The 25,622-nt window shown below is 59.5% G+C and overlaps 1 protein-coding gene across 1 annotated transcript; it reads right to left on the bottom strand.

The window, feature by feature from the left end:
* Positions 1-14,877: 14,877 nt before the first annotated feature.
* GPR26 (G protein-coupled receptor 26) lies at positions 14,878-22,115 on the bottom strand. Its single transcript, XM_016207115.2, has 3 exons — positions 21,448-22,115; positions 16,943-17,056; positions 14,878-15,109 (listed from the first exon to the last, which is right to left on the bottom strand). The coding sequence occupies exons 1-3, from the start codon at positions 22,113-22,115 to the stop codon at positions 14,878-14,880; spliced, it is 1,014 nt and encodes a 337-aa protein (XP_016062601.1).
* Between the last annotated feature and the right edge of the window lie 3,507 nt (positions 22,116-25,622).

Raw genomic sequence — 25,622 nt, forward strand, 5'->3', positions numbered from 1 at the left:
AAGTCATCCGTGGGATGAGGGCAGAGGTCTGCAGGATGTAAACGGCTCCATCCAAGAAGGTGGGTTTCTGGAGGGAGACCTGAGGCTGGGCGTCAATCTCCCACCTTCCTGCTGGGGTGGGGGGTGGGATCAGGAGAGGTGGGTCCTCTGTGAGGGGACCCCGTAGGGGAACGAGGCGTCCTGGGGGGAAGTGCACCCCGCCTCTGTGGGTTCCGCTGAGACGGAGGGCTCAGCCGTCCACGGGGCCCACACCGGGTGGCTGAGCCCCGCAGGGCTGGGGGTGAGTGGCCTTTCCCCACGTCAGCTGCTCCGTGTTTCAGGGGAGGGGTTTCGGCAGCAGGAGGACAGAGCTAGCAGGGCAGAGGCCGGGGGCAGGCGAGGCCCTGGGAGGCTACACCGGCCCAGGGGGGAGCCGGCCGAGGCGTGGAGCCGGCCGCAGCTGCTCGGGAGCGGACGCCCCACTCCAGGCATCCCGGGGCTGCCAGCGGGTTCCCTGCTCCAGCTGCCTGTGGACACCTCAGGCCGCAAGCCCAACAGTCTAATCCACCCAGTTAGGACTTGAAACGCTGAAGCTCACCGTGGCCTCTGGGGCTTCCAAACCAACCCCTCCTTCCCCTCATCAGGCGGGACTGGAGCCTCCGCCCGGGACCTTCCCCCCATCCCTCCATTTTCAGGCCACAATTCTTGGAGCCGAGCCGATGAAATCCACCAGCCTTAGCCAGTCCCTCCGTCCCCGACCCCCAAACAACCACAACAACAGCAAAAATAGGGCACCGTCACCACATTTAAAAATCTTGTCTCCAGGCAGGATTCTCTGCATTTTTTTCTTTTAAATACATCTTTATTGATTTTAGAGAGAGGAAGGGAGAGGGCGAGAGAGAGAAACATCCATGATGAGAGTCATTGATCGGCTGCCTCCTGCCCGCCCCCGCTGGGGACCGAGTGGCAACCCGGGCATGTGCCCTGACCCGGAATCGAACCGCGACCTCCTGGATCCTAGGCCGACGCTCGACCGCTGAGCCACGGTTGCTCGGGCCAGGATTCTCAGGAGAAAAGCTCTCTCCCTTCCCTTGATATTAACGGCAGAAAACGTGAGTCACCCTTTGCTCGGAGGGGAAACATGTGCCGTCGTCCTATTAACTGGTTACACGTTCTGGAGACCTGGTTGTCCTTCTCTGTGCCCTGGACACGCGCTCAAAGGCGTGCTTGTCCCACGGAGGCCGCGAGGAGCAGAGGCGCTTGGCCACGTGTGGGGTGACCACAGAGGGCGTCCTTGGTAAGTGTCACAGTCCCTCCTGCCCAGGTAGCTTCACGCCCGTGTGTCCTGCGGCGATTCCCACGCGGAACAGCGAGCGTCCTCCCGCGGGAACCTGCCGGCAGCATCTGTGTCCCGCAGAGAAGCCTTGTGTTCTCCTGGGGATGCGTCAATCGACCGGAAAATTAACAGCTCAGCTCACACACGTAACTAATCGACCATAAATCTTCCCACTCAGCGTGAGTGCCAGGGGCTGATTCACATCCTGGTGCCTGACGTGAGTTCTGGGTTTAATATCCATCAGGCAACAGAAAAATAACTGCGGGCGAGAGTAATGTGAGTTTCCTTCCGGGGCGTCCTTCGGTCCTTCGGTTGGCACCACCCGGCAGTCCCCGGTCTCCAGGCCGGGGGGAGTCGCCCTCCTGAAGCCCAAGCCGCTGGAGAACGAGGCCTTGTTAGCACGAGGCCAGGCCGGAGCCGTTTTTACAGAGCCCCGCGCGTCCCCCGAAGGTGCGGCGCCCGCGTCCCCAGCGGGTTCCCGGGCCGGGGGGCTGTGGGAGGAGGCACCGTCTCGCTTTCCCTGGAGCTGAGACCCCGGACACAGGGCGCAGGGAGCAACTCGCCCCGCGCAGTTACCGAGCCCCACGCCCAGAGGCAGCCGGTGTGGCCAGAGCCTGCTGACTTTTTAAGAAAAGCCAGGGCCCTGCCGGTTTGGCTCAGTGGTTAGCGTGTCGGCCTGAGGGCTGAAGGGTTTGATTCCTGGTCAAGGCCACGTCCCTCGGTTGCAGGCTGGACCCCCGGCCTCAGTCAGGGTGAGTTTGGGAGGCGACCGATGGAAGCGTCTCTCTCACATCGACGTTTCCCTCTCTCCCTTCCACTCTCCTGAAAAGCAATGGAAAAAATATCCTCGGGTGAGTGTTTTTTTAAAAAAGCCAGAAATCAGGATTTTTATGGGATGACTACGTTGGTCACTAATTTAAAAATAATGTTTAGGGCCGGATTCCGTCTGGGGCCTGAGTTTGTGACTTTTGAAGACAAACAGTTCTGTTCACTTTTTCTTTCCTTCTCTCCCCACCCCCCGCCCCCAGGAGACTCAGCGTGTGTAACCTGGGCCTCTGATCGTATCAGGAACTCTGGAAAACGCAGGGCACCTTTGTCCCAGCTTTTAGAAGCTGATTCTGCCTTTTCAAAGTATTTAAGTCAGTGATACTCTCAGCCGGTGCCCGAGATGTTGCCCCAGGGAAACATGAGCTCTGGGAGGAGGGGAGCCTCTCGCTCCTTCCTGAAGAGCCGGGGCTGGGGGCGCAAGTCCCAAACTTCTGATCATGGCTGGTCTTTCTGGTGACAAGCCCCGATCCAGGGACCCACCCAGAGTCACCGCCTCAAAGCAAAGGATGCTCTTATCACCCAGGAGATCCCAAGGATTTAGGAGCTTGCGTCAGGAACCCGGGTCGGACACCAAATACCAGCAGGCGCCCCGGCAGAGGCACTCCATGTAAATATATTCCTTCTTATTTCACGGGGTGACTGCCCGTCTCCGACCCGATGTCTTGCACAGGGCATGCAGTTCTCCAAGTGGCTAGTCCCGGGGTCCACGTCCACCCCCAGGGCTGGGGGGAGGGGACCCCACTGACCCTAGGAACAGGGTGGGAGAACGGAAGAGGGGGTGGATCTGCAAACAACACCGGACTCTCGTTCCCAGAAAACGGGATTGCTGGGCTCACAAAGATGCACATTTCCCCGAAGGCCGGGGTTCTTGCTGTTCCATGGACTACGATGTGGGACGTTTGTCCGCGTGGGATTATGTCACTAACCAGTGGCTGTAGAATATTAATTCCGGCTATTCCTTCCTCAGCAGACCTCAGCCCGGGTCAGTCCCTGCACGGGCTGTGTTTTTCACAGAAGGACATCTGGCTCTATTTAAAGGACTGTCCCCCGTCCATGTGGTCGAGCAGTTAGCGTCGGGGAAGTGCTGTGCTTGTCTGTTTGAGAAGCCGTCGTCTCGTTAACTCTTAGCCGCGGGGACTGGACGCTGACAGAGCTCCTCGTTTGGAGACGGAACGCTCGCCGGCCTGGCCCTGTCTGGTGTCAGGGTTGCCATGGAGATGGTGATGGAGGCGGAGGTGGCTTTGGAGGCCTCGACACCTTCTCCTGCGGCCAGCAGCCTGGCAGTCCTGGGGGCTCTTCTGGGAGATGGGAGAGAGGTGGGGAGGTGTGTGTGTGTGTGTGTGTATACACAGGCTTGTATGTTGTATGTTAGAGACTTGATATTACGCGCCCACGCGTGTGCAGGTGGTCCTCTCACATGAGAGACTGTGTGCTCCTGGGAATCGCAGCGAAAGGCCACCACAGATGCCTGGAGGAGGTAGGAGAAATCTCCAAGACAGCTGACCACAAATCCTCCCGCCGATGGCCCCCGCCGCTGAAGGCCAGCTGGGCGGCTGGCACCTGGGAGCCTGTAAGGTCAGAGGTTAGACTGCGATGCCGTCTATTTGAACGTGAGTGGCTTGGGTGCGAGCACCAGGCCTGCTACAGAGGCGAAGGTCTGAGTCGTGACCATGGTACCTTGGAGCCTGGATTTGTGAGCTTTGGGCGAGGAGGTGGCCGCGTGTCTGTCACATCCCCCAGCATACCTGCCGTCTGGGACCCCGTGTCCACTGCTTCACCGCAGGACTTCAAGCCCCTGGCGCCTGGCGGGCGCTGTCCCTCCTGCGGAGGGAGAGGCAGCCCTTTTCCTTAGATGCTCTCGGTCCACCCGGGGAGGTGGACAGGCCTGCGCTTGCTGCACAGGGCAGTGCAGCCCAGAGGACGGACCTCGAGGCCTTGTACCCTTTGGAGAGACCCTCTGGCTCCCTTCCTTCTACATGCACAGGGAATGGGGTGGGCATCGTTCCACGACCCTGCCCATCGGCGTAGATGGCCAGGTGATCCGCCTCCCTGGCCTGGCACCTCTCTCCCGCCGTGGTTTGTGACCTAAGCCGGTATTACCGGCCCCCAAGCACACACACTGCTTTTCCTGACCTGGGCGGCACCCTCCCTCCTGGCCTGAGGCGGTGGCTGCCCAGCGCCCGGGGGCTGTGGTTTCACTCGTCCCATCGGCAGCATCCTGTTGGGACAGAGCGTCTCTCAGAGGCGGGGAGCGGGCGTCTCAGGGCCTCTCGCCTCCATTGTGACGACAGGCGTGTGGCCTCCAAGAACCTCTGCTCGAGCTTCTAATAATCAGGTTGGCATTCAAACAATGGAAAAACAAACCAACAGGCAAGCTGGACCAATTTAGTCTTGTTAAATACGCCCTCGGATCAGAGCGTGGGAGGCCGCTTGTCACCAGCTCCCCGACTGTTTGTCGTGGGAGTGGCGCCTGCTTCCTCGCAGGTGGTGGAGAAAGTCACTGTGAGGCAAAGCGTCAGATAAATAACGTGACGTTTCCTCGCATCTCTGAGGCCGTGGGGGGGGGAGTTCCGGAGGAGCCGAGCATCTGCTTTTCTATGACTTATTGCGGGGCTGTAGAGGACTCCCAAGTCCTTTCATTTGCTAATATTTTGTTTTATATTTTAATACTCACCTGAGGATATGTTTTTATTGATTTTAGAGAGAGGAAGGGAGAGGGAGAGAGAGAAACATCGACGCGGAGAGAAACGTTGATTGATTGCCTGCTGCACGCGCCCTGGCCAGGGATCGAACCCGAGACCCTTCAGTGCGGGATGACGCTCCAGCCACTGAGCCGCACGGCCTTAAACAGGCTGACGTCCTGTCAGTGGCCTGGCTGCAGCAGGAGACCGGCGGTTTGCAAGATTTAGGAGATGCGATGGTTAGTTTCATGCATCGACTTATCCGGGTGGAGCAGCCACTGTTCAGCCAAACACCAAGTGCTTGCTGCAGGGAGGAGTTTTGGAGGTTGGTTAACGTCTACAGTCCACTGACTGTAATGAAAGGAGGTGAAGGGGTTGCCCCCCCGACGGGAGGGTCCCTCATCCAGTCGGTTGAAGGCCGTCAGAGCAAAACGTGAGGCTTCCCGAGAAGAAATCCTGTCTCAAGAGGGCCCCAGTCTCTAGCCGGCCTGCCCTCTGGATTTCAGACTTGCTGGCCCCATAATCACATGAGCTCATTCCTTAAAATAAATGTCTTAACATATGTGGTTCTAGTTCCCTGGGGAACCCTGACTGCTATGGGATGCATTAAATTTTTTAAAAATAGTTTTAAGGCGAGAGTCTGAAAGCAAAGGGACTTAGACACAGCACATACATGGGCACACAGACATGCACACACTCACGCATGCACACACCATGATCACATGCACACACCATGATCACACACATGCACACACCATGATCACATGCACACACCATGATCACACACACACACCATGATCAGTGAGGCCCTTCTGTTTCTCACTCACGGCTCCATCCTCTCTGCTCTGACTCCCGCCTCCACCCTTCACCCTCACCACCTGTGTGACCGTCCCCACAGGCTCCCCCTTCCTCTGACCGAGGTCACTGAAATGGCCTCATTTACTGCCTTTTCTGCCACATTTTCTCTCCTTGAAACTTCCTCACTCACTGACGTGTCACTGTGCCTCCCTGAGTCTGTCTTCTGTGTCTCCATCCTTCTGTCCCCCACCTGCCCCATCAGTGTCGGGGTTCTCCCGGTCTCTCCCACTGGACCCACACTCTCTGGGTGATCTCCTCGCTCATTTGGTTCCAACCACCTCCTACATCTTAATGATTCCCAGGTCCTTGTCTCTCTCCCATCTAGAACCCTCCCTCCTTCAAAATCATCCAACTGTGCACCAGACCTCCCCACCGGAGTCCCCCCTGCACCTCAGGCTCAGCCCAGCCCCAGTGGGACCCGTCATTTCCACCCCAAGGTCCTGGTCTCAGTTGGCAGAATTCCCACCCACAAGCCGCCTGAGCTGGCATCTCCCCTAAAGGCGAGTCAGTCGTTCTGCACACACCTGAATTCCTGAGGAGCTCTGGAGATGCTTTTCCTGCACTCAGATGAGTGAAACTGGATTACTCCAAGGCTTAATCAATTACTCAAGGTACACGATTTCTGTAACAGGATCATTAATTGGAAGCACTGGCCCCTGCCCCTGCCCCTGAATCACCTCAAGCAAGTAGTATGCGCCCCTGTGTTTTTAATAAAGTAAAAAATAATCCCCAGGAGCAGCTGAGAGGCCCAGGAAATGTGTTTAGCAAGGCCTCTGGAAGCTCGTGGTGGTGAGTGCTTGGAAGGCATTATGGGGAGTGAGTGAGGGGGACAAGGGGAATTGGGGAGACCAGTGGAGAACAGAATTCAGGGGGACTCGGGTCTTGATGGGGATGCTGCCCTGAGTTCAGTGGGGAACCACTGGAAGGTTCTGGAGGGGCTGAGAGATGGGCAGGCGGGCGGGTTTGCAGCCGGTTGGATGAGAGTGTGTCCAGGAAGGGGAGGTGCAGGCTGATTGCCGCCCTGCTGGTGTCCAGTAACCTGCCACCTGGGAGCAGCCAGATCCCCTCTGGACTCCGTGGGAAAGGGGGTCCTGCTGAGCGAGCGAACATGGCCAGGCCCCGGGAGAAGCATCAGAGCCAGTTATCCGGTAAAGTCGCCCAGCAGATGAATAACTGGCTCTCGAGCTCGCGGCTCGTCCTGAACTGATCTCAGGGCTTGCTTTGATCTCCCTTTGTTGGACTCCAGTTTCGTTCCGTTTTTTCTTCCATTTAGACCCCATCTGCTGGTCCGTGTGCCTGATCCCACCGCGAGAGACACAGGCGCGCAATTACCCAGCTCCTCCGCACCTTGCTTGTGCTCTTTCTCTCTGGGCTTCATTTCCATGCGAGGCTCTGCCTAGAGCTTGTTTAAAAACCTGCAGTTATGAGGAGGCCCCTAATGAGACCAGGAGTGAGCGTCAGCACTGCTCAGCTATATATTTTTTTTAATGAGATAAACGGGGAAATGTCAAACAGAAGGATCTCTCTGTTTCTTTGGTGACTGGACAGCTACCAGCTCTGCAAACAAGCTTGATGCCATCAGCACGTGTCTGCGGGGTCACGACCCTGGGTCCAGGGGCTTCCTGGCCCCCGTCACTGGGTCTTGTCCGGCTGACCTCACCCTGGCCGGTGCTCCCAGGCCTGGAATTCCTCCCGGTCGTGCTCCACAGAGAAGCCCCTGGAAAGGCTGCTGAGAGCGGAGGCAGAGCTCTGACCTCGACCGTGGCCCAGCTGCCTTTCCAAGAGGTTTGTTTTCCTCCCCGAGCTCATTACAGGGCAACGACAGGGGTTGTGCAAGCTGCAGACAGCGTGCGTCCCAATGAATATTCTGACTTGGAATACGGCCTTCTCAGCAACTCCTAATGTCTGCGGGAACTCGAGGTGACAAAGATCTCCATGGCGAAGTGCCACTTGCACATTCCCGCCAACACTTGCGATTGTCGGTCTTTGATTCAGCCACGCCCTGTGCAGCGCAGCTCCTGGTTCTAATCTGCACTTTCCTGGTGGCTGATAGCACTGAGCACCCTTTTTGTGTGCTTGTTGGCCACGTGCGTAACTTTGGCCCCTTTTCGCTGAGCTATCTGTCTTCTTATATATTCTGGGTACAGTTCTCTTGCCAGACACATGAATTGCAAATATTTTCCCCGTTCTGTAGCTCATCTTTTCATTTTCTTAATGGCACTTTCCAGAGCGGAAGTTTTAAATTTTGATGAGATCCAATTCTTCCGTGTTTTAAAATTTTATGGTCATGCTTTTTTGCCTTCTACCAAAAGCATCTTCGCCTCCTCCAAAGCTGCAACGATTCGCTCCTATGTTTTCTTCTATATTTGTTGTCTTTACATTGGGGTCTGCGATGCATTCGCGTTGAGCCTAGTGCGTGGGGTGAGGGGGGGTCAAGGCTGTTGCTTCTCCGCACGTGAATCTCGTTTCTGCAGCTCCGTCTGGTGGAGGCCACCCTTCCCCGCTGAGCCGCTTTAGCACCTTTTTAAAAAAATCGATTGACCATATGCTCGTGGGTCTCCGTCCGGACTCCATTCCCCTCGTTGATCGGTGTATCTAACCGTGCACCGCAGCTTCGTTTCTGAGGATGAAGCCAGGGGCTGAGGCTGAAGCGTCTCGCGTGAGGTGAAAACAGATGCTAGAGGCCAGGACGGAACGCGACCCCTGCAGGTGCCCGTCTTTCACTCTTGTTGGACGTCGGCAAAGAGGCAAATCGTGAATGGTGTGGACTCTGGTTCTGGGGGTGCGGGTGTCCTTCCTGGGAGCCCACCAGCCTGGCGGTGGGGTCCGTGCAGAAGCGAGAGAGGCCGGTGGGAGCGAGAGGCGGTGCTGGCTCTTCACGCGGCCCCCGTGTGGCCCTGCGTGAGCCACTCCATCCCTGTGGGTTCCTGGGGTTAGTCAGGGTTCTTAGAGCAACCAAACCACACAGTATAAAGAAATCGACTCACGGGATCAGGGAGGCTGGGAAGTCCCACGACCCGCCCTCTGCCAGCTGCTGGTCAGTCCACGTCCAGAGTCCCGAGAGCCAGGGAGCCGAGGGCAGGAGACCCACGTCCCAGCTCGCTCGGGCGGCGGGAGGGGGCGAATTCCTCCTTCGCTTCCTTGAGGCTCTGTCCAGGCCCCTAGCAGGCTGACTGGGTGATGCCACCACACTGAGGGTAACCGCTTTACCGAGCCCACTATTTAAATGCTAATCTCGCCTGGAAACACACCCCACACATGCACCCAGAAAAGTTCAGCCAAATATCTGGGCACCCCAGGAGCCATCAAGGCGACCCACAAAAGTAGCCCTCGCAGTTAGCTCCTCCCCGTAAGATGGGGTAGGAACCATGCCAACCGCTAGGAGTGGGGGGATGGGACGAGCTACTGCTCTGGGCCTGTTTAGTGCAGCGTCTGAACACAGCAGGTGCTCAGGGAACACTAACTGTTCATACTCCTAGTCAGCAGAAGGGGCCTTCCTCCTGGAGCAGACCCCAGAGATGTCCCCTGGTGGCGAAGGGCCCCTGGTGGCGGGCCATCCCGTTCCCAGGCACAGCTCCCCCCTTTCTCTCCACGAGGCTACAGAAACCGGGCATTTCAGACAAACGACATGTACGTAATAAAAATATGTTTATACCAGGTCATCCAAGTGTGGATAAAATTTTATAACAGCAGGCTTTATTAGACAGGATCACAATATATACTTTTCCCCTGTATCACCTCTCAATTCTATCATAAAAATAGATTACAACATTTTATGTGTATTCACAAAACAAGCCATTGTAAACAGCGCAGGTGGCGCTGGCCTTGGATTCAAAACTCTCGAGCCCCATTGTCACAGACAAGAGCTGTTGGCAGGTGTGTTTCACGAAGGGAAATGTTGCCACACTGGAACTGCTTACAGTAATGTGTTTAACGGAGCCAACTTCTATTTAATAAATTAGGAGAAAACAAAGTTAAAGCCACAGTGTTAACTAAAGCTGCTAGGGGCTAAGGTTTGGCTTCGTTTCATACTCAGTGTGCGGCTGGGAGTGAACGTTCACCCACACGTGTGCTTCACGGGCACCGCGTCCCGGGCGCACAGAGCCCCGGGCGCACACGTCTAGGGGCGAACATGCTCCCACATCAACACGCAGGCGCCCCGCCCACTCCCTACGGGCCTGACACTCGGGTCAGAACATTGCACAGGAGCCAGTCATTCGCAGATCGCTTTGTCCCGGGAATGAAATATCTTTTATTTTTCCAAATTCCAGTTTCCAAAAGAATTTTTGAAATGTCGAAATGTAATTTCCACGTGGACTGCTCAGCTAGCTGGCGCAGACCTTGCGTGTCCTTCGGGCGGCCTCCCTCTGTCATCTGCTCGTCCCTGGAGGCCCCGAGCCAGGCTGGTGTCAGCGCCCTCAGCCCACTCTGCACAGACACCAGAAAGCCAAACCGTCTGTGAAGACTGAAGGAATGCGAGGACTTGGGCCCAGTGCTCTCATTCCCTGGGGCTCCCAGGAATCCTGAGAGCAGCATCTCACCCGTCCCCTCCCGTGTGAGGGGGGGCTGGCTCGCCCCGGCTGGGCAGGGTTGGCGTGGGAGGCGGGCAGGCCCCGTTCACGCGGACGGACGGACGGACAGACGGCCGAACTGGTCTGCTGGCACCCACCCCACCACAGCCCACAGCAGGGGGACAGACTGCTGGCTGCCCTACCCAAGGATCGAGCACATTCAAACCGCAAGGCTTTGAGCTCCTTCCCCAAACAAGCCCAAGTAAACACAGACCGGCCAGGCCAAGGGCCCCATGCGGTGATCAGGGTGGGGCAAGGCGCCCTTTTGACTTTTCCTGGACTTTCAGGTCTGTCTGTGATCTGACCTTGGCCAGACTTTCCCTGGGGAAATCCCGGTGGGACTGGAGAGACACTGTACCCCTGAGAGGTCCCTTAGCTGTCTGGAAGGGGTTATGTTCACACACTGGTTATAAAACAGGGCTGGTGAGGTTTGGAATGATTTCAGTTTGCAAAGAAACTGAGCCTTGGAAGGTTTCTAGAGCCTGGGGTTTGGTTACTAGGAATAATCAAAGATTTGGTAGGAAATGACCTGAATGCAGGGCAGTGGTAGGTTGAGACTGGGGGCCGAGGGGCACTTTAGCCAGGCGAGAGCAGTCCCTCCGATCTGGTCAGTCAGGAACTGACCAGCTCAGTCAATCAGTAGACCGTGTGCCAGGCAATGAGGGCAACCCAGGCAGGCAAACACCAGGCACGTTCAGTCGGTTCCCTGTGGGTGACACGGCCGTGAACCATGAATCCCGGTGCAGACGTTGCTGCTAAGCATCCCCCCCCCCCCGACTTCCCCTGGAGACACGCACAGAGAAAGAGGGGTCAGAGGCGTCCTCCCCAAGCACGGCGGTGTGAGGGGAGGGCCCAGGGTGCGTGGGTTTTCGCCCGGGAGCAGGGAGTGAGGGGGTCTGCTGCTGATGGGGAGACACCCGTGCCTCTGGCTGCCAGAGTTGAGTGAATTGGGGGCTCCTGCCACTGGTACTAACATGCCCTCCTTGAGGTCACTGCCTTGCTTTGCGTTGCCCCTTGAGTTTCTCTGCTGCCCAGGACCTAGGGCTCTTCCCGCAGCTGTGAAGAGGAGCTCGCGATGGTACCGACGTCACGGCCTGATTGTGACGATGAAGGGACACGTGGCCTGAGATCACACAGCGAGGCGCCTGGCATCTGTACTTGCTCAGTGCTCACCCACTGTTGGGGTGCTGTCACTATGGTGAGCTGCTCCCGGGGACCCCGGCAGGACCGGCCATGCTGGGTGGAGGCCCACACCGGGGCCTGGCACCCCATCCGGCACTGCCCCTCTCCGGCCTCCACCTGGCTCCTCTCCCCAACTAGCAGGCTGGTGGGAAGGGGGCGGGATGGGTCTGGTGAGTGACGGAGGGGACACCGTCACCTCCCACAGTTGCTAGGGCAGGGTCTGAATCAAGACCCCAGGGAGGGTCCCTGTGGGCCCTCGGGTGTCATGTCTCCTTCTCCCTAACAAGGAAACAAAGGCGCCATGGAAAAGAAAACGGATTTCACAGCCACGAGGAGAGGGTTTATTGCTCACGCGACAGGAGCCAAGCCGAGCCGAGCGCTAGAGGAGCTACAGGTGGTAGGAGAAGCCGTGAGCCCGCCCGCCCTCCCGTCCCAGCCAGTTTCCGGGCGGGAACAGGCAGGCTCCCGGTGAGACACCTTTGGGAGGTCAGCTGGCCACGAGACACGCAAGCCCCAAATGCCACGGCGCTCGCCCTGTTGACCGGCCCTTAATGGTCCGAGGGCCCTGCGGTCCCCTCCTCCAGGAGGCAGCTAAGGGGGAGCGAGCTCAGCTGCAGAAGGCGCCTCGAGGTGCGCTCAGACCCGCAGCTTCTGGCCACACGGGCTGGAAACTGCCCTGCACGTGGGCTTAGGAATCTGACGGCCCCTCTGTTCCAGCTTTATTTTCAAGCTTCTTCAAGGGTTTTCACCTAGTCCGGCTGCGCTCTGGCGCCCGGGCCTTCACCCTCCAGCCGTGCGCTTGACCGCAGCCGGGGAAGTAAACCCAGGCCCCGAGGCGCAGACGCTTCTAGACGTTTCTAGGCGCTTTACCTGAGGAACCCGGGTGACGGTGGATGCGCGAAATTACCGAGTGAGGTAGATCATTCACCTGGAACAGCGGTGCAGGGCGAGCTTTAGACGCTGTGGAGACGAATAGGAGCCTTCAGCCGACGGCGACTCTGTCCCTGTTGGCGGATGCTGACAATCGCTGACGCCGCGATTTTCTTTCCCTGTCCCCTGGGTTTTAACACCCGGGTCTAAATAGCGATGAAAACATGCAATCAACCAACCGAGCTGGGGTCTTGTCTTCCTGGTGCCCAAACCCCTGATTTTATTGAGTTTGGGACAGTTTCGTGAAAATCACATAATGCATCTTTTCAAGATACGTGGCATCGGGTGACAGATTCATTTCTAAAGGAGAAGCAAAGACTTGGTTGCCTCGGGACCACGTACTGTCTGCACAGAGAGAGCAGGACAGGGTGAGTTATCCCTCCCACCGGACTGATCAAAAACACATTTTTCTGCTTGAACTTGACCGTCTCCTGACCTCGGCCGCTGGGCCACGACTCGCCTTTTGCCCAGCTCTGAGAGTCCATGCGTATTGTCCTGGCTCCACGCTTGTCCTCAGACTCCCTGGCACTTCTGGGGCTCCGACGATAGAGAGGGGGCAGCTGCCGGTCACCAGGAAACCGCCACAGAAACGAACGTCTGCTGTGATTCAGGCTCGAGCGGCCGTGTGGGCTGAGTCAGAGCCGTTTTGCTTCAATAACACATGGAGTCCTGCCTGGGCAGTGCTGTGCTGGTAGATGGCCACCAACCAGCTCTCCATGGAGAAAAGGCCTCACTCGTAGCCTCTGCTGGGTTCCCAGCATAAACATTCCCATCATGGCTGATTTCAAGCTACAAGGCCACGTCCCTGACACGGGATCGGGAGGGACGCGCTCCGGGGGCTCCTCCAGGCCGGGCGAGCGCACCTCCGACTGCGACGGGAAGGGGTGGAGGCCTTGGAGGCTACATCTGCCTCTCTCCCAGTCTCCATGGAAACCTTGAAACTAGACGAGACCAGGCCAGTCTCAGTTATTTGTTTTCTAAATGAGAAGCTAAGTTTAATGAGACATCTTTTCAGACAGACACGCACAGCCCTTCCCTTTCTCTCAATGCTGGGGCCACCTGGCCGTGGAAACCCACAGGCTCCTCGGGGTGGGTCCCGGGTGGACCGCAGCCGTCCCTCCGTGCCCCCTAAGTCAGGCCGTGTGGAGCTGGCAGGAGAGAAGGGACCCCCTGCCTCTCCCGTCCTTTCTACCTGCAGGAATCGCTCCGAGGACCGACAAATAGCCGCTCTTGGCAGTCACACGCGAACTAGAAACAGTGAACAAAGACGGAATGGGCAGAAAGCATGGTCCACACCTGGGTTTTTACTGAATCCAGATGGGGCTGCTAATGGGCTGGCACACGTATTACAGCTACAGTTCTCAATAAAACCGCACTCTCCAGTCATTAGCCCAGGGCACTTGCTTGCTCCTCGGACAGCCTCCGCTTTCTGTCGATAGATGCACAGGAATTAGGATAATGGGCCCAACCCCACGCTCTGAAACCAAGGCTAACGCCCTGCCCGGGTCAGTCTTGTCTGGCCATCTCGAAGGACGTGCCAGACAAGATGTGCGAGACAAGGTAAGAGCTTCCTGCGAATTCGGGTCACAGATCGGGGTGGGGGACCTTCGCCCTGACTCTCCTTGGCTCCAATACTACGGCTCGTAGCTAGAAGGTGGCTTCAGGGTCAGACTCCAGAGAACAGTATTATATGTATCCCCTGCCTGTTTAAACCATTTTTGTGCTTGGATTGTCTACACACGCAAATATTAGCTTTGGGGGGGGTGGGAAAGACAAAAGTCGAATCCAATACAAGCGTTTCTAAGATTGGTTGGCAGCAACTGGGGAGCCACTAGGTGTTCAACATTTTCCCCCGGGCACAGGCCCCCGAGTCCCGGCTGAGCACAGTTAGTTAGTACTCGCTGGATACTATTCGGGTTAAGCAGCTGCCACTGTCACATGGAGAAGAGCAGCCAGGCCACACGTGGGGCAGCGTGGCCACGATCACCCACGCTCCCAGCGTGACCAACGTCCCGTGGAGACCACGGCTCCTCTGCGGTGTGGAGCCCACCGTCCAGTGCCCAGGAAGCAGGTGGACACCATGCTTTCCCACCTGCCACCAGCATGACCGATGTCCCGTGGAGACCACGGCTCCTCTGCAGTGTGGAGCCCACCGTCCAGTGGGTAGGAAGCAGGTGGGCGCCATGCTTCCCCACCTGCCACCAGCCCTGCGTGTCCTTGATCGTGACTGGACTGAGGGTCGCCTCTAGGAGCTTCTGTTGAGCCCAGGAGCTCAAAGGAGCTTCTCGGAAAGCAAGGCTGAGCACAGCCCACGGCCATCCTTCGGTGATGCCCAAGGACAGCCCGACCGCTGCCCCGGAGCAGCAGGCAGCAGCCCTCAGAGCCCCCACGAGCCAGGAAACGGGGGTCGCTGGGCTGGCCCGATGGGCGGCGGCCGGGGGTGTCGCCCAGCAGCCCTGGCCCGCCCCGCCTTCTCACCGGCCGCTCATTCCGTGTCCAGCAGGCGCGTCCCTCACTCGGAGACGGGCAGGATGTTCTGGCCGTGCGAGTCGCCCGCAAGGCCCGGGGAGCGGAAGGCGCCCCTGCTGAAGACCCGGCTCAGCATCTCCTTGCAGCTCCTGCGGTACTGGTGACGCAGCAGGGAGTACACGAAGGGGTCGGACGCGGCCTTGCCGTAGGCCAAGCACTTGCACAGCACGCCCCAGTGGGAGCCGATGGGCACCGCGGAGGACAGCTCCACCAGCCTGCGGGGAGACGGGGCGGTCACTGAGACCCCAGCCCGCACGGCCTCCCGGCCCGGCCTCAGCTTCTCCCAGACAGCCTCCCCACGTGCCAGCAACAACACAGTAATTTACAACAGTAACAATAACAACAGCCAACCCCCACCAGGCACGTGCTTTATTCTAGGTGCTAACTGCCCGCTTCCCACGTGCGATCTCCCGGACCCCTGGGAGACAGGACGATCTCCACATCACACGTGAGGAAGCAGACACCCGAGGAGGTTAAGCCATTGGCCCAAGGTCACGCGAGTCGCAAGTTGTCCAGATGGGCCTGGAGCCCAGGTCTGTCTGGCTCTGGAACCCAAGCTTATCTGAGAAACGGGCTAATAGCTAATCTTGTCCTGGCCACTGGCTCCCACTCACTGTGGATCTGCTGTGTGACCCGGGCTCCTACTCCTTCCTCAGGCCTGGAGGTTTGGTGGGAAAAGTACGGGGTTCCAGCAGATCTCTATGAGCATCGCGAGTGGGGAACACTGACTCCTCGCTTCCCGTCCCAGCTCTGCCCCCCAGAGGAGGCCCCCCAGGAAGGAGGGCTGGGGATACTTTTGCAAACATTCTGCAGAGCTCGAAGTAGGTCTCGCATCAGGACAGAGGCTGCTGGCCAGGAAGGCCTCCCCCAGGGCTGGGGCTCGGTGGCCCCTGGCAGCAGCGCAGTCAGAGTCCCCGGGAGTGACCCTCTGGACCTCGGGAAGGTGAGGGTGCTGGTCCTTGCCTTGCAGGAGGGCCAGGCTAAGCGCAGTCAGGTGTGCTCTGCTACCTTGGCGCATCACAGGTGTCTGACAAGTGACAGGTGCGGTTATAAAGATTTCAGGGTCTCTCACAATAAGGGACGCTTGAGAATCTCTTTGAGGGTTTGAGTGTTTCTGGACCCAAGAACGATGCTTCCCCACCTGAGAGTGTCGTCAGGCAGATGGGGATACACTGGGAACAAAAAGAAGGGAGTCCCCTCCCAGCCAGGCTGATCTTCCCAATCGACTCAAAGGGGTGGCACATGTCACGGCAGAAGCCCCCTCCCCTCCTGAGGTCCCAGTCCTGCCAGCTGTGTGCCCCTGGTCCCGACGCTAACCCAGACTCTACGCAGAGCTGCTTTTATAGGGTCTGGAGGGGCTGCCTGGAGAGACGGCCCTCGTGCCGTGTGGGGTGTGCCGGCCCCCTGCCAACAGCTCGATGAGGGGTTTAAGTGGCACCCAACAACCTGCTCTCAGTCACTCAGAGACGGCAGCGTGCTGGCTCCGGTGGGACGTGGGCACAAAGCAAGGAAAGTGGGCACTTTGTGCTCTCGGAGGAGCTGAGGACAGTGCAGCGCTTGGCTGAGTCCTTGGGCGGAGGGCAGGTGGGCCCACCTGCTGGGCACGGCTTGTGCTCCCTGTTCCCTGTGCAGGTGGCACGTGGCCCCTGCTATCGACCAGCCGTCTGGGCTGAGCACCCAGGGCCTGGGCTACATGCACTCGGTGGACACTGGGGGTGTCTCCCTGTCCTTCCCTCTTTCCTTTCCTTAAGGGCCTCCTGGGGTGGGCCCAGGATAAAGGCTAGTGGGTGAGGCCTGGGAGTCACGTGGGACAGACCCTTTACAGCCCATTTGGTTCTGGTTTAATCTGAAAGAATTCAAGGCCACGGAGGAAGAGCATGCGCCCTCCTTCTGGTCAAGTTCCCCTTCACCCCCAACGCGCTGCCTGGAGAGACGTGTGGCCAAGAGGGGCCATGACTGGGAAAGGTCTCGTGGGTCCTGTTCGCTCCCCAAAGCCCTGTACCCCTCCCCTGCCCCCTGTTAGCACCCGCCGGCCCGGCCGGGCTCACCTGGTGACCACGTAGGGCGCGAAGCACACCAGGAAGGTCCCTATGAAGGTGCTGATCTTCTTGGTGGCTCGCTGGCGCCTCCTCTTTTGCTCCTCCAGACAGCGTTCCCGCACACTGCAAGGGACAGAGGGACAAGGTGACTCAGGTTGGCCCGCCCAGGTCACGGTGGGTCACCGTTCATAAGCAGGGCGGCGACCTCGGGTGCAGGAACCTGGCTGGGCAGCCAGGGAGATCTGAGGTCCAGTCCTGGCTGTCGCCTCATGGCCTCGGGCAGGCTGTGTGACGTCACTGTGCCTCAGGGCTGTCATCGGGAAAACGGGGGTGGCCACAATACAATGCCGCAAAGGGCCGTAGTGAGAATTGAATGCGTGAAGCACAGACGGATTAATCGAGTTTGATGCGTGAGGCAGTCGGCGCGGTGCCAGGCGAGCCGGGTAGTAGAAACTCACTGCTCCTCTTGCGGCTCACCGAGCACCGGGGTGCCCCGGCCCGAGCCCACTCTCCAGCACCGTCTCTAACTCGCGTCTTTACCACGACCGACCCTGCCGGTGGCGTTTTCCTACCCTGTTTTCAAGGAAGACCTCGAGCTCAGTGAGGCCGAGTGGACTTGCTCAGCCGGGAAGTGGAGATGGGATTTGAACCTGCATCCCTGTGACTCAAATCTGTTCCTTTTGCCTGGGCAGCCTGGACGCTGTGCGCAGTGCGAACAGGGCTCCCTGCCCTCCACACCTTCCCCCGGGAGCTATGGACGCCACGTATGGGGCGCTGAGAGAGGAGCATCTCTGTCCCTTCAGAGGCCAGGCCCCGCGGGGCCAGGACACTGCCGATTCCCCGAGAATCAGGGACACGGCTCTGAGGACGGAATCGGGAGCTTGCCGCCCACGCCTCTGGCCCACACCCCATTCCTGGTTCCACTCGGCCCCAGGACCTTTTGAGAACAGATGTCTCGGGCCAGCCGAGAGCAGTGGTCCTTGCGATCGCCTCCTGCAGCCCCAGGGCAGTGCCTGAGCACCAGCGAGTGTCCCTGACTCAACCAATCTGTCCCTGACTCAGCAAGTCTGTGTGTCTGTGACGACCACGAGGACAGGCAAGCCCGTGCTCCACCCCACGGTGCCGACTATGGCTCGTGTTTCTACCGATTGCTTTTTTTCTTTCTTTTTTTTCTTTTTTAATTTTTTTTTCTAATCTTCACCGGAGGATATTTTCCCCATTGCTTTTCAGAGAGCGTGGAAGGGAGACAGAGAGAGAATCATCCATGCGAGAGAGACGCCTCGATTGGCTGCCTCCGGCCTGCGCCCTGACCGGGGCCAGGGATCGAGCCTGTGACCCAGGTACAGGCTCTTGGACAGAACTGAACCTGGGACCCTTCAGGCCAAGGGCCGACGCCCTAACCACTGAGCCACATCGGCTGGGGCTCTACCAATTGCTTTTAAAATAAATCACGTGATCCCAAAAGTGAACAGGGAGGAAGACTGTGGGCTGTGGAAGACCTGCCCAGGAAGCGAGGACAGCTCGGCAGAGCTGGGACTGGGCGGCAGTGACCTGGCTCCAAGGCCAGGCCAGCGAGTTCAACCACGGCGAGGACTGGCGGGGACAGTCACGGCCTTTCCTGGAATTTAGAGGGCCGGGAACTGGAGTTTGGCTCGGTACAGGCAAGTTCTGTGCTGGCTGAACATTTATTATTCCATGACCAATGTTACTAGTTAATTTCTCATTATGTTAATAACAACCCACATTTCTTGAGTCTTTAATCTGTGCCACCTTAGGCGCTGTGATGGGGACCATGTATAGGGAGGCACCAGGGCATCGTCTCACCCAGAAGGTCTGAAGAATACAGTGGGGGGGCAGGAGGGTGACTTTAGTTAAGGTCACACAGCAAGGGTTAGTCTCAAACCTCCCGATGGTTCATTTATTTCTGGGTTTCTGCAGAGTCCATGCTTGGGTGTTGTGTGTGGGATACAGGTGGGCGTGGAGAGAAAGCACAAGTTCCCCCCGTAGGAGTTCTGGGTGCAGCGAGGTGACCCACTCATCTTGGTTTGCCTGAGGCTGTCTTGGTTTTAAAACTCAAAGTCCTGCATCCTGTGGCCCTCTTGTCCTGGGAAAACCAGGACAGTGGTTACCCTAAGGCACAGTGTTTTGGGCATATTTTCCACAATACAGGACTTTATGTTTTAATATTAAATATTTCTGCCAAAACTTTCATTGTAATTGAGGTGAGAACTGCTGGAGATTTGGGACATGAACCAGGTGTCCTGAGTGGCCACGGCTCGGTCACCCAAGAGAGGAGGAGAGCATTCTGGTCACCCCTGAAACATGAGCACCAGACTCATTGAGGGGAGGGGTGGCCCTGGGACCAGGCCCTCCTCCAATCTGTGACCCTGATAGTGTCCATTTCTCAGACACTTTAAAATAACCTGAAGGGTGTCTGGGGTGGATGCTGTGCCCAGGGTCAGCATCCACACAGGCCCGGTCATGTCTGTGCTCTGAGGCCAGCCCTCGGCCAGTGGGACCGGGTGGGACCTGTCTGAGCTAGTCCAGGGCTGGCCTCATCCCAGAGGCCCTGCCTCTCCCGGTGCAGGTGCTGCTGCTCTGTGGGCCTGGGGGTCCCGTGGCACCGGGGGCAGGGGCTGCTCAATGTGTTCTGGGGCTTGGAAGAAGACCCCTGGGAACCCTCACTGCCTGTCTGGCCTGGAGGTGGGGTAGAGAACGGAGCTGGCCCCACCCCCTAAGTGGGCTGAAAAGGAACCAGAGCCCCTCTTCTTCCAGAAGCTGGAGGGGCGCAGAGACGGATTGCGAGCTGCTCTAAATAAGAGCTGATTCCTTTCCCAGCCCAACCCCTCCCGCAATGTCAGACTGGGGTGAGTGGTCCAGGTCCCGAGGGTTAAACATCGCCAGCAACTCCCACAGCAGCCCCAGCCCAGTCCTGGGGACACACTTTCTAAAGTGAGGTCCCCCGCCCCTGCATGGTAAGAAGGGGACTAGCCCTGCAACTGTGGCTGCACAACGCTTCCTAAATGGCGGTGGACCACGCTCGGACACGTGTGGTGAGTCAGCGGTGCCCTCCTGTCAGTGTGCATCCAGGTGACCTGTGCACCATGGTAACCTGTCTGTCACACATGCAGCTGACATGTGAACACACGGGCTTGAGTGTGAGTTCACACATTCGTGTGCAGGGGTTCACATGCCCTGCAGCCCATGTGCTGTGGGCCATCCACATGCACGTGCTGTATGTGGCTTGGTGAGGAAGAGTCTGATGAACCTTCATCTAACTTGTCCGCACGCAGCCAAGAAGGGCACTCGGAGGGGGGACAGTGAGCACAGGGGCCCGGAGAATGCCCTTGTCAGACAGTGGAGCTCAAAAACTTTTCTCTTATTGCTCACAGGCAGGAAAAACTCGGGATTGAAGGAAACGTTGCCCAGACGGACACCTCCAGTCTGCCCCTCTCCACCAGGAGCTTGCTTCTCCCTGGGTGGGGGGTGGAGGAGTCCACACCTCGGGGAGCTCCCTCCCTGCCCCTGGCCTCCCCCATCGGTGCTCTCCGCCTGCCTCACTGTCCTGCCTTCTGGAAGCCGAAGTCCCCTTATGGAGACTCGGGGGCAGCAGAGCCCGCCCTTCCCTGGGACAATGGGATACAAAATAGCAGAGTCCACAGACACACGCCAGCATTCCCCTCCCCCACCCCTCCCCTCTCCCGCCCCCTCCCCCCTCTCTTCCTCTCTCCCCTCCCCCTCTCCCTTCCTCCTCTCCCAAGGAAAGCCGAGGTGAGCTCAGGACACTTCAGCAAAGTGTCTCGGAGACAGGAGTTCTGGGGGTGCCTAACCTGCACCTGTACCCCCAAGCTGCCTTCCTGAGAAGCAGCTGCAGGTGAGGGTGCAGGTGGCTGGGGACCTCGGAGGTGGCATTCTCTCTGCAGGGCTGCCTGGCTCCGCCTCCAGGAGACACGGGCAGTGCTGTCTGGAAAGGACAAGAGGTCCCCCCCCAGTCCTCGGGGCCCTTCAGATGCTCCTTCAGGGACCCACAGAGGGGGTGCAGCCCCAGGACTCGGGCGCACACACGCGCACGCACAGGCGACAGGCAGCACCGACCCGGGACACGCCGGGCGCAGACCAGCAGCTTGGTTTGGTCTGAGCCCTTGCGGAGCCCCCTAAACACTCAGGCCGTGCTCTTGGCGCCCCGCAGACCCTTTCAAAGGCCTCCCTGTGCTGTTTAACGTGAAAACCACAAACATAAAACGAGTCTAAGTCCCACAAAGTTCTGCTGTGATTTCCACCCGGTGCCTCAAGCGGCGCCCGGTGTCCCGCCCACGCACCTGGGGCCCGGCTCTGCGGACGCTCCGCGCACCTGTCCCCAGGCGGCGGCACGGCCCCTCCCCTGCAGGTTTCCGAGGAGGGGACGGAGGCTCAGGGGAAAGGGTCCGGTCCAAGGCCCCACAGTGCAGTGTAGGGGAGGCACGGACCCCCCCCTCCCCCACCGGGTCCCAGCGCCGCGCCCGCGGCGCCCTCACCTGGGGTGGATGTCCACCAGCAGGACGAGCGTCTGCATGGTGATGACATCGATGCGCTTGCAGTGGAAGCGGGCCACCTTGAGCACCTTGAGGTAGGTGCAGCAGAGCACCACGAAGGACAGCAGGAAGCTGAGCGCGTGGAAGGCGCCCGTGAAGACGGCGAAGCGCAGGCGCTCGTCGGGGCGCCGGCTGCAGAGCGTGCAGGACGCGTACAGCTGGTGGAAGCCCAGCCAGGACAGGGCGAGCGCGGCGGCGGGGAAGGCGAGCGCGTGCACCCACGTGTAGGCCACCATGAGCGCCGCGTCGCGGAGGCGCATCTTGGCGCGGTAGCTCAGCGGGAAGACCACGGCCACCCAGCGGTCAATGCTGAGCGCGGCCATGCTCAGCATGGAGTTGGTGGCCAGGAAGGTGTCCAGGAAGGCGACCAGGCGGCACAGGCGGTCGCCGGCCGGCTGCCGCTGCGCCACGACGCCGGCCAGCGTCAGCGGCATGTTGACCACGGTGCTCAGCAGGTTGCCGCACGTGAGGTTGAGGGTGAAGAGCGCGGGCGCCTGGCGGCGGATGGCGGCGCTGTGCAGGAGGCAGAGCAGCACCAGCGCGTTGGACAGCAGCGAGACGCCCATGGTGCCCACCAGCAGCCCCGCCAGGCTGGCGTCCCACGAGTTCATGGTGCGCGCGCGCCGCCCGCGCTCAGGGCCCGCAGCCCGGCGCCCCCGCGGCGCTGCCCCCCGCCCGGCGACCCCCGGTGCCCGCCGCCATGGTTCCCCGGAGGGCGCGCGGCCGCCCCGGGCCCCCCGCCGCCTCCAGGGCCGGCCGGTGCGCCGCGGAGCCCGAGCTCGCAGCGCCCTCGGATCCCGGCTCCAGGCGCCTGCGCCCCGCGCCGGCTCCGCTTCCTGCCCGCGCTCACCCCATCCCTGCGGCGCCCTCGCGCTCCCGCGCTCCCTTCCTCCCCGCTCCGCTCGCTCACTCCCTTTCCGCTCTCCCTTCCACCCCTCTCCCCCTCTCCTGCGCCGCTTCTCTCCTCTCCCCCCCGCCGCCGCGTCTCCATCTGTCTCCCCACCCCCAGTTTTCTCCTTCCCTCTGGTTCTTCCCTCTCCTCTTGTCTCTGGGGACTCTGGCTGCTTCTATCGCAGAAATCCCTACTGATGCACACGCGCGCGGGGCGCGCACACAGAACCAGCCCGGGGGGCCTCCTTGCCGGGCGATTGGCACTTTGAAGGCCCCCCCCCTCCCGCCCATGGCCCCCTCTGTGCGTCCAAGCCAGGTCAAGGAAGTCCCTGAGAAAAGGGAGGCACCCCTGCACACCTCCACACCTCAGAGTCACCTGTCCCAGCCCCAGCCCCAGCCCCGCCAGACCTGGGCAGGGAGGTCCTGCCCAGCCTGTTCCCAGGGCTGGTGCTGGTCCCTCTCCGGGCTGACCTGGGAGCTCAGGTGGGCTCTTTTTGCTGAGAGGGGAAGGAGCCCCATTTCTCCATCCACATGACTGAGGGGCTGGCTCAGGGCAGCAGCTGCAGGAGGGTGGGGGCTCGGTTTACGGTGGCCTCTTCCCATCACCGGTCAGCCTGAGCTCCAGCAGCATCCCCCAGCCTGCCGGTTTGGGGGGGGGGGGTGTTAAGGATGGCTGTGATGTCCCCTGAGCATTCCCTCAGCCAGGAGAGGCCCCTGTCTGCCCCTGACCCTGAGTGCTGCTCGGATTCCCCCGTCCACAGCCAACCTCAGCAGAGCCCGTGGCCGCTGAAGCTCAGCATCCCAGCCCGAGTTCCAGCTGCTGCCGTCTGTCTGCAGCCCGAACGCCATCTGCCCGGGGTCTGGAGAGACAGAGTCCCGGTTTGTGAGGGACCTGAGTGATACACGTGCATTTTACACACGAGAGCAGGGGCTGAAGGCCTCTAAGTGACAGTCGGTAAACACGCAGCCAGTGTCTCTCACTCCACAGATTGGCCCCTTCCGCATAGTCCAGAGGTCCTGGTCCCCTGGGTGGCCGCTGGGTGGGGCCTCACTGAGCACAGTGTCCTACGGGGCCTCAGACACAGGCAGCGAGGCCACACCTGCCAAGGAAGGGAGATGCCTGTTCTTGTCCCCCGTGAAAATACTCAAGAATCCTGCCCATCTGGCGGGGATGGTGACGCACCAGAGCCTGGAGTGGGGACCATACTGTGGCAACGTCTGCCTGTCGTGCTCCTCGGGGCTGGAGAACGTTCATCGAAGGCTTGCTGTCATCCGGACACTGCCTCCTGGTCTCACTCAATCTGCACAATATCCCTGTAGGAGAGAGGCTGTAGTCGCCCCGTTATACAGATGAGGAGACCGGGGTTGTAAAGAGGCCGAGGCAGTGTGCCCAGGGTGTCAGAGCTCGTGCGGGAGCTGACGGGGACCCAGGCCCGTGGGACTCGGCACCTGGCGTGTGATCACTGTGACTGTTCTGATGCCCAGGCCTGCGCCCCCCCCATCTAATGATTTCCGATCAACTCACCCACATTACTCATGTTCTTTTATCCTGGGCCTCCCTCCCCAGACTGGATTTGGGCCGAGTGCCAGCGGGTGGTGCAGGCAGTTAGCGTGTGAAGCATGTAGCACTGCCTGGGAGCTCCCTGTGGACCACGCCAGCTGCTGAGCCCATGGTCACTTCCCAGGTTACTGTCCACAGGATGGGGATCACCATCCCTTGGATGGAGGGGCGATGGGCCAGCAGCTGAGCCCAAGGCCTCACAGAGAGCCCTGGGCTGGTCTGAGATCAGTGCCGCCCCGACCCCAGCTCAGGCCTCCACACCCGCACCTCAGGGCCCCCTCAGCTGGGCACACAGAAGGAGCTGCTCCTGGCGAGGGCCTGCCTGGCGCAGCCATGGGGCCTTCCTCCCCCCGAGCTCTCTCTGTGCCCACACCGCCAGCCAGGGAGGCGCGCACTCTGCCTTGAACATCCATTAAACCTGCCCGTGGCGGGAGCAGCTTCTTCGTTTGCGGCCCACACTGGCTCCGGAGGACGGGAGTGTGTGGTTGATCTTCCCGAGGGTTAGCCTGGGAGGCACTGAACCAGCCCGAGAACAAAGGTTTCGCTGAGTTCGGACTGACTTCCAAGGAAGACTGGCCTCTGCTCTTTTCCTGTCTCGGGGCTGCAGGGAAGCTCGTCTTGTGTCCCCAGGACCAGAGTCTCCAGGAAAAGCGATTTCTCTGAGTCCCTTGTCCCACTCCAGCCTGGCAGTTTACCAGGGTCCTCTGTGGACAGAAGGCTCTGGGCTCCCGCCCAGGATTGAGCCCCAGACAGATCAGCACCGGGCGGCGGACAGCTCCCCCTCCAGTCCCGCCCTCCCTCCCGTCACTTTAAACAACAGCTCTGGCTAAAGGTGAGGGGACTGGCTAAGGAACATACACGCATAGCCACGCGTGCTGAACACGAGAGGGCGTTCTGGCGGCCTGGGCCCTTGTCCAAGGGGGTTCACTCTTAGCAAAGAGGACTCATGTTTATCCTGGAGGGGCACCGGTCCCAGAGGGGTCTGTGGCCTGGACTGTGGCCACTCAGGTGGACAGCACACCAGCACCACCCCGTCAGCAGGCTGCCTGGGACAGAGAGGGGCCGCTCGGTCCCTCTCTATCCAGAAGGTGAGTCTGTGGCCTAGCGTCCAGCTAACTGACTCGGTTTCTCTCCCTTCCACCCCCGGGAACCAGGGAAGGTACAGAAAGCAGCAGGCCCGAGGCCGAGGCTGCTGGCCAGCCGTCTGCATAGCTCTGCTGCTGGGCCGTGGGTGGCCCCTTCCAAGGCCCCCTGTGTCTCCGGTTTTCTCCTTTTTAAGTAACAATGGCTGGAAGTCTCTCTGTGGAGCAGCAACAAGGCCGAGGGCTGCCTCCCAGGCCTGTTAGTGGAGAGTGAATGGGAGCAGGTGGGGTGGGTGGCATTTTAACATCCAGTTCTCCTCTTCAAATACTTCTGGTCCTTAGAGCCTGTGTCCCTCCCACCTGCAGCACCTCGCTCTGCCTGTCACCCTCCAGGTGCTTAATCTCATTGCCCAGGGTCCTGGGCCAACCCCAAGCCCATCCCCCCATAAGCACACGCAGCTTTATCCCCTGAGGTGTGCAAAAGACACGTACACACCTCTAGATCGCTTTACGTTTGAATATATTTCAGTAACATTATAATAAAAGTAACTGGAGCCAACACTTTCCTGTAAGGGGTAAGCCCC

Source organism: Miniopterus natalensis, chromosome 14, assembly GCF_054644295.1.
Source record: "Miniopterus natalensis isolate mMinNat1 chromosome 14, mMinNat1.hap1, whole genome shotgun sequence".
NCBI classification, from domain to species: Eukaryota; Metazoa; Chordata; class Mammalia; order Chiroptera; family Miniopteridae; genus Miniopterus; species Miniopterus natalensis.